Source organism: Gavialis gangeticus, unplaced genomic scaffold (assembly GCF_001723915.1).
Source record: "Gavialis gangeticus isolate Ggan-Ray unplaced genomic scaffold, GavGan_comp1, whole genome shotgun sequence".
Lineage (NCBI taxonomy): Eukaryota > Metazoa > Chordata > Crocodylia > Gavialidae > Gavialis > Gavialis gangeticus.
In genome coordinates this window covers 41,682,110-41,695,018 of record NW_017728998.1, presented here as the reverse complement: position 1 = coordinate 41,695,018, position 12,909 = coordinate 41,682,110, and the positions used below count along the sequence as shown (strand labels likewise).

The window sequence follows — 12,909 nt, the reverse complement described above, 5'->3', positions numbered from 1 at the left end:
CTGCCTGTGGCAGGGGGTCAGGCTAGATGATCTGTTCAGGTCTCTCCTGACCCTAGCTACTATGAAACTATGAAATAGCTGCTTGCTTTGACCAAAAGAAAGCTTTTTCACTGTTTGAGCCCTTTAAGGTTTGTATTTTTAAGTTTTTCTCTGTAACCCGAAGGAAAAAAAAAGTAATGGGTGTTTGTGTGCTCAGGGAGTGTTTCTGTTTCACTTTCAGACAGAATGAAGTCCTGTGGCGGGAAGCTGTATCCCTCAGGCAGAATCATTCACAGCAACAGAAAGTGATCAACAAGGTAGCAGTCAAACCAGTTCAGATCAGATAAGTTCAGAGCTCTACTGCACTGTTTTGCAGAGCAGCCAATAGCTTTAAAAAAGTAATTTTTCCCCTCCTTCCAGACCTTCCATAATATTTCTCTTTCTCTGTATTTTCCTCCTCTTCCTAATTGCATTGCACATGGCTGTCATAAATGCTAACAGGAGCTGTAGGCATGTCAAAATGAGGCTAATTATCCCATTTGACATTATCCAGTTTTACAGCTCTGCAGCCTCAGGATAGCAATAGGAAGTTCATACTCAGACCAGGCATAAAGAAGAGTAATATCCTCAAGAAAATGAGTTTGCATGACTTCTTAGTGGTCACAGTGACTTTAAGAAACCATGTATTGGAGTCACAAACGCTTTCAGCCTGAGCCTCTTTCAAGTGAAATCAATGGCGAGGGCTTACTAATTTCAGTGGGAAGGAGATTGTGCATTTTATTTACTGTCCATTTTGTATAGCAGTAGTTAGAAACATGAATAGGTTAGGAAGCAAGTGTTCACTGCAAATGTTAGGGCTCCTCAGATTGCTCCCCAGATTGTTTAAGTCACTAGAAGGTGTTTATAAAACCTATCCATATGCTGCACTTGAGGGCTAGAGGATGGTAATCTCCCTCATCCCAATGGCATTTTCTAATGATATTGAGGTTAGTGGGCATAAAAGCACTTGTCAATGAGAGCAGATATTGCACAGTGCTACCTTAAACCTAAGATCCTTGATTCTGCCCTCACAGGAACCAATACTAAATATCAGGAGTACCTCAAATACTTCAGCAATGTTGCTTGATTTGAAAAGGTACATTTTTGTGGCTTTTAACAGCAGCTGACGTATGCCTGTCTTTCTCCTGCTTCTCCATCAAAAACTGCATCTGCACCTCTGTCTGGTGATTCACAATGAGTTTTGTACTCAGAAAGAGAAACAGAAGGTCACTGTTTTCACAAAGGTCAAACAAGACAGGCCTACAGTGTGCTCTACTGCAGGGGCATCAAGGGGCAAAAGGCCACCCAACTCCTGACACAGTTGAAATTCCTGAATAGCAGCACTGGCCAGTTGCCCAGAGGAGCACACCACATATCCTGTAAAGGTGACTGTCCTCCATTGCCTTTGTGGCAGCTCCATGAAGAGCTCTGCCCCCAAAGTATCAGGAGGGTTGAGGAATTTTTGGATGAAATGTTATGGTGTGGGTTATGCAGGAGGTCAGACTAGACATGATCACAATCGTCTTTCTAAGATATATTGTTCTTATTTGGGAAGGCAAAATTTCCCAGTGCCTCCATTATGGAGCGAAGTGACTAAGCTTACAGTGATTTCCTGTCCAGCAAAGAAGAGTAGTGCTCTGATTTTAAAATAATGTTGCAGCAGTAGTTCTGCATACACAGTAGTTGCATTGACACTACTGTTACTTATCCTATAATAGATGGATGCAAGTTATAGTGATATTTGGCTTGAGTCATCTAGCAAGATGGTGCTATGCCATGAAGGATTTCTCACTGTAAAAGCATTCTTGCATCATGGATCATGTCTGATTTAGAAAGGTTGAGCTCAGTAGGATTGAAAAATCCATCAGAAATGGCTGAGATCCCTAATTCAGACCCTCTCTTTAGGGACTGCCTTTTCATTTGCAAAATAGCCCATGGCTTGAGGGAGAGGCTGATTCTCAGCCATCAGCATCTGCATACATTCAGTTATGTGCTTCCTTTGCTCACATGCTACTACAGGTGATGGTGCTAGATGGGGACTCACATGTGCACATAATGAGAGAGCTAGGCCTATGTGCGTATGGCTAGTAGTGTGTGTGAAAAGGTAATGCTCAATTCTATGCACATGAAAACTTGCTGAAAATCAAGCCTGTAATAAGTTCCTGTCTTGCTTTTGCACCTGTTGAAACAATGTCCTCTTCACCAATCTGTCTCAAATATTTCATGCCTTGTTCTAAAGAGCAGGCTCCAGTTCTTTGGGGTTTGTGCAAAATGAGGGAACGTGCGTAATAAGAAGGATGCTGTGGAGGATGGAATGCTGAATCATTGTGCTGATTAACACCTGACTTGATTTCCACTGACAGCTGATTCAGTTTCTGTTTGGCCAGCTCCAATCAAACCCCAGCAGTGTGGGAATAAAGAGAAAATTGTAAGTACCCTTGCATGGCACGCACACATGCACACAGATAGATAATGCTCACACTTCATTAAAAGCACAAACTCAGCTCAGTGTGGGGTGGAGGTCACCTGACTTGGACACCATAGTGATGACAATTGAATGGGGTTGAGCTGCTGAGTCAGACCTGCTGACCGTCCTCATTCAGTGGCCTTTAGAGAACCACCATGTCAGCTTGCTGACCTTCATTTTCGTAATACAGAGTGAGCCCGAGGGCCTGATCCTGGCAAAACTGATGGGGGTTTTGACATTGGCACCAGTGGAAGCAGAATGGGGCCCCAGCCAACTAAAATAGCCTATTCTTTAAAATGAGGTCTTTAACTAGAATGCATGTAAAATATTTCAGGTTACATTTAACTTCCAGGTGTGTTTTCTACTTCTACAATGTCCATGTTAATTTATTGTCACATGGGAGGCATTGATGGAAAGCAGCTCTTGCAGTGCTCACCTACGTGTATTTTCACTTAGGAATAAGCATGTGTTGGTTGGCTACAAAGCTTTGTTCCATGTACAGAATACCAAATGTATGCCTTATTTTGTGCTCTTAAATGGGCAATGTGCCAATGGTGAATTTCACCCAATGTGTACCAGTACCACAATGATGGGCACAGGTGAAAGATGGGACCTAACTTTACTCTCACTAGCATCAGTGTAAAGTTGTAGTAACTCCACTAAAGTCAATTAGGTTGCACTATTGTAGAAATGGAGTAAACCAGAGAAGAATCAGGTCCACTTATTTTTAGTTATGACCGTTGGTGAAGGAAAAATCGTTCTTGCTAAGAGTCACCATCACTTGCAGGTGTTTGTAGCACTGGGCTCTACTTCTAACAAGGCTAGTCTTTCCTGTACTGAGCTGTCTGTAGAAGATTAGAAAGGGGCCAGAGCTATAAAGCCTAGATCCAAATGCAAACTTCCTCATGTACAAGTGTGTTTGCATTCAGAGTTCCAGTCTGGGATCATGATCTGTGGTTGATGCAGTGGTGACATTGAGCAGTAAGAGTAGGAATTGAAAGAATGACAACAGAATTTTTCCAGGTTTTGTCAAGAAAAATCCAAAGCAGATGGAAAGGCACTTTGGCTCTCTGCTTTGTAACTTGATGCAGCTCTTAAATGAAAGCATTTTGCTTCTAAAGGACTTTGTCTTGGAATGTTATGACATTCTGTAATGTCAAAAAATCCAAGAGTTAATAAAGTATTGTCACCTGCAATAAGCAGAGTCTCTTTGCTTCCATACAGGCTAGACAGAGTGCAGAGACTGTGCTGTTCCACTGGTTGTAACCTCTAGAACAAATCCTCTCTGATAGCTGGCTTCACTTACAAGCCTCAGAGCCCAGGTGGTTCATGGAAATAGAGACGAAAACACATTTGGTATGGACGGATGTAATGGGTGTAATCCAACTGGCTTTACTATATTCTCAAGATGTTTATTACTAACCAGACTTCTATTCTTTTTAAAAATAACTAATGAGAATGAGAGACCAGTCAAGATTTGGTTGAAGGGGTTGGCTTGTTTTTGGTGTTTTTGTAACTAATAGTGATGATGAGAACACTCGGTAAAAAAGAGATGCAGAAAGAATGGGCTAACCTATGAAGTCAGACCCATAGGCCAGCTCATTGTGGGAAGGATTTGGAGCACCATACTAACTCAGCTATCTGTCACTGAAAACCAGGTCCAGTTTTTCAAGCAGCTTAATATGCTTGGCTACTTTCTTTTTTTTTTTTTTTTAATGTACTAAGGTTTCCTGAAACCATCATTTTTCTGTATATCAATTAAAATAATCCCACTTCTTGTCCTTTCCAAAATAAAAGCACTGAACACTACCCTGAAAAGTCTTTCCACTGTGACTTTCCTCTCCCTGAAGTGCTTTTTGTTGGTTAGAATTTATTGCTGTTATTAAGCACTGACAGTGCGTTCAACATCATGCAAGACAAAATGGAGTCTTCTCCTGTCCCACATCACTTCTTGCAGTATTATGAAAGGCTGGGGTGAATGGATGGTTTTATATAGTTCAATCTGAGGATAGTGCTAGGTACAGTTCTCAGCTCTGCTACCAATATCCTTTGTGGCCCAGGGCAAGTAACTTAATTTCTCTGGCCCTTAGTTCCCCACCTGCAAAATAGGGATCAGGTAATGAATGGGTTCATTAGAGGTAGGTCCTGTCAGACCAACCTGGTGGCCTTCTATGACCAGGTCACAAAATCCTTGGACTCAAGTATCGTAGTGGATGTAGTCTTTCTGGACTTTAGGAAGGCCTTCGATGCTGTCTCTCACCCCATTCTCAATAAAAAATTAGGAGATTGTGGTGTCAATGCCTACACAGTCAGATGGGTCATCAATTGGCTGGAGGGCTGCACTCAGAGAGTGGTGGTGGATGGGTCATTTTCATCCTGGAGGGATGTGGGCAGTGGAGTCCCCCAGGGCTCGGTCCTCGGGCCTGCACTGTTTAACATCTTCATCAGTGACTTGGATGAGGGGGTGAAAAGCACCTTGTTCAAATTCACGTATGACACTAAGATGTGGGGAGAAGTGGGCACGCTAGAAGGGAGGGACAGGCTACAACTAGATCTGGACAGGTTACAGGGATGGGCAGATGAGAATAAGATGGGATTCAATAGTGACAAGTACAGGGTACTGCACCTAGGGAGAAAAAACCAGTAGCATACCTACAGGCAGGGGAACTCCCCTCTCATCAGCACAGAGGCAGAAAAGGATCTTGGAGTCACTATTGAGTCCAAGATGTACATGGACCGCCAATGTGGGGATGCAGTCAGGAAGGCTAACCACACCTTGTCATGCATCCACAGATGCATCACAAGCAGGTCCAAGGAGGTGATCCTCCCCCGCTATGCGACACTGGTCAGACCGCAGTTGGAGTACTGTGACCAGTTCTGGGTGCCACACTTCAGGAGGGATGTGGATGACATCGAGAGTGTCCAGAGGAAGGCCACTCGCACGATCAGGGGGCAGCAGGGCAGGCCCTACGAGGAGAGGCTACAAGACCTGAACCTGTTCAGCCTCCACAAGAGAAGGCTGAGGGGGGATCTGGTGGCCATCTATAAACTGGCCAAGGGGGACCAGCAGGCAGTGGGGGAGTCCCTGTTCCCCCGAGCACTACTGGGAGTTACAAGGAATAATGGCCATAAGTTGACTGAGAGTAGATTCAGGCTAGATATCAGGAGGCACTACTTCACTGTCAGGGCGGCTAGGAGCTGGAACCAACTTCCAAGGGAAGTGGTGCTTGCTTCTACCCTGGGGGTCTTCAAAAGGAGGCTGGATAATCACCTGGCTGGGTTTGTTTGACCCCAGTACTCTTTCCAGCCTGTGGCAGGGGGTTGGACTTGATGATCTGCTCAGGTCCCTTCTGACCCTACCAACTATGAAACAGGGTGTCTTGCTTTTTGTTCAATATTGTGTTGGCAAATCTACACATGAGCTTCCGACAGGTAGAATCTGGGTAAATTTTTCAAATGTGTCACTTTTTGTGTAGTGAAGGCCTTTTCCCTGCCCTGCCCCACCAAAAAAGGCTGAGGTTCCCATAAATGTTTGTCACTTTCGAAATTCTTGCCCAGAGAGGGTGGGAAATAGTTTGAAGCACAGGAAAGGAAATCTTGTCTTGTTGCTTGTGTCTGTTGCAAAAGGGGCAAGTCTTATGAGGCATCCAGATGAAAAGAACACGGCCTCTTGACAAATATACATATTTGTACATATACATGTATAAGTGCTGACTTAACCCATTGGGCGGGCTAAGTTTCGTCCTTTGATCAGAGAATGGCAACATGGAAAAAACTAGGGGTTAGATCTTTAGCTGCTGTTAACTGTGTTAGATGTATGAATGGAGTTGTTATATTTTACCTCAGATATGAGGATCTGCTCTATGAAAACAGAATAGAGGAGGAAAAATGAGTTTTATCATCAAGTAGCTACTCTGATGCACCACACAGACACTTGGGACTGAGTGACCGGCTGGGATCAAGGCTGTGCCCTGTTCTGTGAAAGCCCTGCTGCCCAAGAGATATTGCCATGGGCCAGACTGTGGAGGAAGTAAATAATTATTGAAAGAAACTGTGGGAGTTTAGTTGTTTTTGGCCAAAAGGCCCAGAAGCTGATCTCTTACTGCTGTCTTATTAGGGAAATGAGTCAGACTTACTGAGGATGTTGTCTGTATCAATCAGGCTGGTCCCATCTCTTTTTTGGGTAGACAAAAGAGTAGAGCAAATAAATGGATTCCTTTTGCTGGAAGCTGCAGTCACTTTAGCTGCTCACTGAAGAAGACCAAACTACGGGCATGGTTTTCAAATGTTCAGTTTATCTCAGGAACTTACAGCTGTAGAGAACTGCCCTGATTGCTTACTACCTGAGCTTGTAACCAATCCCTGCTCCCTGGAAGTCAATGGTAAAACTGAATTCAGTTTGCGGTAGTGGCGCCAGGACTTCAGCTTCATGTATAGATCCTATCAAAATGCTGGCAAGAAAGCTAATTCCCTCACACTGGAAGGACCACAGAAATCTTCCCTTACTGCAGGACAACAAGGCTGGGGTGGCTGTGGGGAGTTAGTAGGCCCTCTCCATCATGCACTCAAGAAGCTAATCCTGAATACTACTGAGTACTCATTTCCTGGGTATGTTTTGCTTCCATTCAAGCCACTGAACAATGAATGAGCCCTTAAAAAAGAGACATCCTGTGGGTATGGTGGGGAATGATCCATAGAGATGGAACTAAGAAGGCATTCATGCTCTAGATCTGGGATAGGCAACATTTTCTGCCTATGCGTTAGAATGACCCGACCTGGGTGAGAAGCAGCCGGTGGGTAGGCTTTAGGACCCTGCTGTTGCCACTGCCTTTCTCCGTGATGGCACTGGGGCAGTGCCTACAGCCAAAGCCCCATGTCCAGAAACTGGATCCAAAGGTTCTGCAGGTTGGGTCAGCTTGCAGGCTGTAGGTTGCTAACCCCTGTTCTAGTCCTTTACTTTGGCCTTGGCTGAAGAAAGCCCCCTGCTGTACCATAACGCAGGTTGAAGTATACCCCACTGTATTCATGTGGGCCCCTTATGGAGCCAGGCCATTTACTTTTCCACTTTGTAACGGAACTATGTGCACAGTCTAACTACCCAGCTCTACAATATCCCACCATGCTCTGGGCAGCCCACCTCCTTCTCGGCCTCCTTTCCCAAAGCCGCTTCTGTACTCACACAGTCAGCACCACTTGCAGTTCCTGATGTTAAGTCCCTCATCCCTTCAGCTTATTTGATTTCAGTGGCAAACCCAGGCATCCACATGCAGGGCCCAAAACACAGCCCTGTTTGCTGTTGTCAGCGCTTGTCCGGAAAAGCTTGTCACGGCCATTCTGGAAGAATCCATATATAGCACACCTGGGCTGTGCTCTGCTTTGTATCTGCAGTATAGGACACTGCTTCTTTTTATGTAGTACTAGATATGAAACAGTTTTGCCAGTGAAAAAACCTTTGGGCAGGGGACAAGCAAGTTCATGTAGAATCAGATAATGGGCTAGATTCTCATCTGGTTTCAATCAGTATGGCCACCCCTAACTCCAGTGCAGCTGTACCAAGTTCCACTGGCCAAGGATCTTGCCCACCCAATTGCAGAAACCATTAGGATCAGTTAAAAATTTGAACAGTCTGTTGGTTTCTGCCCCCTCCCTGTCCTCCCTCCCTTAGTGACCTTTTGCTATAGGGCAGCCCTGTTTTCCAGTTAGATGTGGGACACACAGATGCAGGAAGCTTTGTATGCTGAGATGCCACAAAAGCTCTGAAGTTAACAATACCTGGATTACATGATGATCTATTTTAACAGCATTAATGCTTCCTGCAAACTCAGTAAATAATTTCTTGATGTCATCAAGCATCAGGGCATCAGATGGAAGACAAGCCTAATGAAGACTGGGGGGGGGGGATAAGTGGTATTACCCCCTCCCCCATTATTGTACCCTCCAGAATTATGTAAAATACAGCAGTCATCCTCTGTAAAACAGTGCAATGGAAGATTTCCAATTCCAATAAAGTCCTTTGCAGGCAGGCCTTAGAGCTAAAATCTTTCTTCCCTTTTTCTGCAGACCTCTGATATTAGATGATGGTAGCTCAGCTCCCCAGGTGTCCAAGTTCAGTCGGCACCTGTCTGTGGATCTTCTTCATGACTCCTATTTCATTCAGTCGGTAGGTTCAGTTTTCCAACTTAGATCTTCTTTTCATTCCTTCTTTCCTTCATGGATCTTCTTTGCATTGTGGGAAATGTTGAAATTTGAGAGAGAGAGTTGAAAGTTGAGAGAGAGTTAAAAGTTGAGAGAGAGAGAGAGAGAGAAATGCTAGACTAAGTTGTAGTCATGTGTTTATTCACACATATACCACGCTGTAATAAAACAGCACCTGTCTAACTATTTCACTGCAGTGGTCCATGGTTTAGTGCTATAGCTTAAGCTTGATGTTCGTTGCTCAGGTGACTGACCCAACTCTGGCCACTGCTTCCTAGTTGTAGCTAGCTCACAGAAAGACAACTGGGGCACTGCCCAGCGTCATCCTAGCCAAGCCTGTGGTTATGAGTGGCCTAGACAGACTACAGTTTAGGCTACACTTCAGTGGTTAGTTAGAGTCCTCCCAGGCTTAGAGTTTTGCAATGGGATTTTCAGAAGCACCTAATAACTTAGGAAGATAAGACCCTGAATGCCACCCCAGACTCTCTAAGTATGGACACCTTACCCAAAATGGCTTGGTAGTTGTACAACAGGGTTGTTAGTTTAATTTTAAGAATAGGTTAGACCAAGACCTGTATGGTATGATATATATTGGGATTATCCTACCTTGAGCAGGAGGTTGGGCTAGATGACCTCCTGAGGTCCCTTCGAGCTCTACATTTTCTATGATTCTACTAAATGCTCATGGATCTTTCCACCAAGGGGAAGTGAAAGGATTTTGATGGAACTAAATCCCCCTGTTGTTGTTTTTTCAATTGAAATAGTTATTTGCACAGCTGAATTTCAGGGTTGGTAGCTGAAAGATTTCACATACTTATTGTGCTGTATTTTAGGTATGGCCCAGTCCATTTTCTTCATGTGAGGAGTCTCACTAGTTGCTTTGCTGACTTCAACTAAACTCCTCACAAGAGCATCATAAGCAAGGTTTGCCTAACATATCACATAAGTTGTTACTCTCAACAACAGTTTTTTCCTTCTAAATGAAGTTCCACTGAACTTAACCAGACTGTGCTTGGCAATGATAAGTAGCATTTGCCTATTTGCTACAGCCCAATTAGGAATGATGTAGCTGCGTCACCTCAATGGAAGTTGAAGAAATCAAGAGTGCATCATTTTCTCCCAATCTGTTGGGCTTCTTGTAGGTTCAAGGAGTTGGGTGAAAATCAGCCAAAATTCCTGTGCTAATCCATCTCTGTCTCCTCCTGGGAGCCTGCATAGCTGACATAATGAACTTGCTACTTATTTCCTTTGGTGTCTCAAAATGATAATTTTGCATAATTTTTTTCAGCCGTCTACAGAACCTGTCTCTTGTTTAAACAGTCCCACTATTGCTGGAGGGCCTATTATATCTGATGTTACTGAAGCATCACCACCTAATATAGCGACAATGCAGTCTCCTGCAGATGATAACAGGTAATGAACATTATCATGATCATAAATTTAGGAAAATGACCAGAATAGATTATTGCCAGCTTTTAGTTCTACTACAGTATCTTCATCTGAGTCACCACCAGCTGCCCTGCCTCTTTATGGAGAGCTATTTTGTCTGTTTTACAGCACACAAAACTTTCAGAACCAGATATTATCAAACTTTCAGAACCAGATTGTGACATATTTGAGCATAAATTCCAATATGAAGCTGTAGGCTTTGTGCTGGGAACTACCACACACTTCCTTGAGAAGTTCTCCATAGTTCCTTATCTATACTTTCTTCTTAAGAAACTGGCTATTTCAGTCCTTGTCAGAAAATGAGATCTCTGACTATGTTGGTTTTATTTTAAGAATCTATGTGAAAAAGTAAGCTTCGTTTTGGTTTTGATGAGGAAGAAATAGAATCATCTTCCTGGTGATAAGAAAATAAAAACAAGATTGCAACAAATGGTCTAAACCTTTAGGTCAATGTACAAAATTTCCAGAAACTTTCAACCATGAAATACAGAGTTATTTCAGAGCTTAACTCCTGCTTCTAGACAGTAAGGGATTTTAGAGCTAGTGTCAATATTAAAAGCACTAACAATGTGTAAACTGACAAGAATGATGGAAGTCATGGAATAATTTTCTCAGGAGAATAGACAAGGCAGTTATTCTCCTGAAAAGATCTGCTCATAGATATACCAGGTGAAACCAGACCACCATACAATTTCCTGAAAGCATGTTAAGAGTTTCAGGTAGAGATCTACACTCAGGAAGCCATTTTCAGTTAAATTACTCCTGGGAAGCCTATGAACAATGCTGCTTAGTCTTGAGTGCCATCTACTGGCAATTTATTTATTAATTATCTACATATATGTACATATTCATTTTGTAGAGAACAAAGATATAATGAATGCTTAATGGTGTGGAGTCTGATAAAGGTTTTATTAAGATGAACTTCTGACATGAAGGTTTTACCAGGATGAACTTGGAGCTTGACATTAATAAATTCTGCAAATGATCCCAGATGAGCATTGGTGACTTTTGTACCACCACATGTGCTGCATATACCTACATGTGTTGTGCTTTACAATTGCAGTGTTTTAATTCTTTTTATCAGTATAATTTCAAGATCCTTATGCCAGCAGAGAATTTGGCTCACTATACTCATTTTTTTTTTTATATTTTCAACTAAAAGAATAACAACCATCTTAATGTAGGGTATTCCCTGTAGACTGGTCATCTGAAGTTAGTTAATGACCCAGAATTGTACCTGGGATCAAGAATTTCACTTAACTGGTTATATATCTCCATAACATAGCAAAGCTTCGGTCATTGTTACTTTTGCATAGCATGCAATCTGAGGAGCACACCAGCTGGTAAGTTAATGTAGTAGGAGAATAAAAACACTATACACCGTAGTTCTCTTAATTCCGGTAGCTGTGTAGTCTGTAACACGACTGAGCTTTAAGGGACACAGTATCACAGAAAGAGCTGTGTATCAAGTGGAGCTGCTGGGCAGCAGAGACCACCAAGGTTGATCCCCAGTTGTATTTATCAAAATGTGTGTGAGGTGAAATCAAATGTAAATATCCTGTCATTGATCTGACATTTGAAATCTATGACTCTCCAGCCAGCTTTTCTCCTTGACAGATCTTGCTAATGAGAAGTGGCCTCCCCGCTTTCCTTACATGTAATACAAAATATATTAAACTTAGGTGTAGGTAGAGTTCATTTTCCTGGATACAGTGTGAATGAAGGCTGGGGAATAAAGTCATGGCAGTAGGATCAAAAGTAGAAACAGCCCTTTTCGCACTCATGCCCTTCCCATGAATGCAAAGCCCCTGCTGAGCATATGAACAATGCTGAGACTTTCCTTTGCTTCAGGGAAAAGTGCCTTATGCTGATAAAGGAAGAACCGGTTAGTCCTGAAGTGAAAGCCACATCTGAGCCAGATGCCCCCCTGAGTGGCTGCAGTACCTGTGCTGAACCCCCGGTGTTACCAGTGGCAATGGTTCAGTCTGTTCTAGAAGGCAAAGGGAGCTGTGGTGCACCACAGTCTGCGAATTCACAGCCACCAGAAAAAAGAGGCAGAAGAGCACCTCTGGACAGGTGAGGAGAGGAGAACAGCTGTGACCTTCCTTGCCATTGTGCTATCTAGCTGATGGCTGGGTAACATCTTGTCTGCTGATAACATCTGTAGCTGTATAAGCTCCATCGTGCACAGGGCTTTGCACTTAGGGATCCTGTAGCTCATGTAACTCCTGCCAGAAGTCCCACTGAAAGCATTGGTACTTTGAACAGGAGTAAGCGTCTACATTTCTTTGCAGGATTACAGAAATCTGAGATAACCATGGTCACCGGACATCCTTTTTGAGACCATCACATGCCATGGGGGTTAGGAAGGAACTTCACTCTTTATTGCCATGGCTTGTTGTGTAATTGGCTTGTTTAATTAAGAAAAGGGAGCGGAGACTCCTCTTTTTCTGAGAGCCATCAGAAGAATGTTAGTGAGTATCATCGAGTTTCCAGCAGATTGAATGTTTTAATTATTGCCCATCTTTTATTAAAACTAAGGCCTTCTATGCCAGAGAACAACGAGTTGTGCATTGGTCTTGTATGAATAAGTTGATTAAAAATTATAACCAAGCTTTAAACTGCTAAATAAACAATTATTGAAATGCCTTTTAAAACAAAAAGATGCCAATCTTTTTCCATTCCTGAACAAATGTTTGTCACATGGTTGCCTGTGATTCCAGTGGTCTAGCCCAGGGGTCAACAGACTTAATTAATGGAGCCCAGTCTAAGGCAGGCTG

General features: G+C 43.1%; 1 protein-coding gene across 1 annotated transcript in view; it reads left to right on the top strand.

The window, feature by feature from the left end:
- The window catches only part of HSF4 (heat shock transcription factor 4), a 37,678-nt gene that overhangs the window by 13,579 nt on the left and 11,190 nt on the right, over positions 1-12,909 (top strand). The window contains 5 exon segments of the mRNA XM_019505771.1: positions 221-296; positions 2,382-2,446; positions 8,546-8,645; positions 9,969-10,093; positions 11,981-12,205. Of these exon segments, the coding sequence (XP_019361316.1) occupies positions 221-296; positions 2,382-2,446; positions 8,546-8,645; positions 9,969-10,093; positions 11,981-12,205 (591 nt within the window).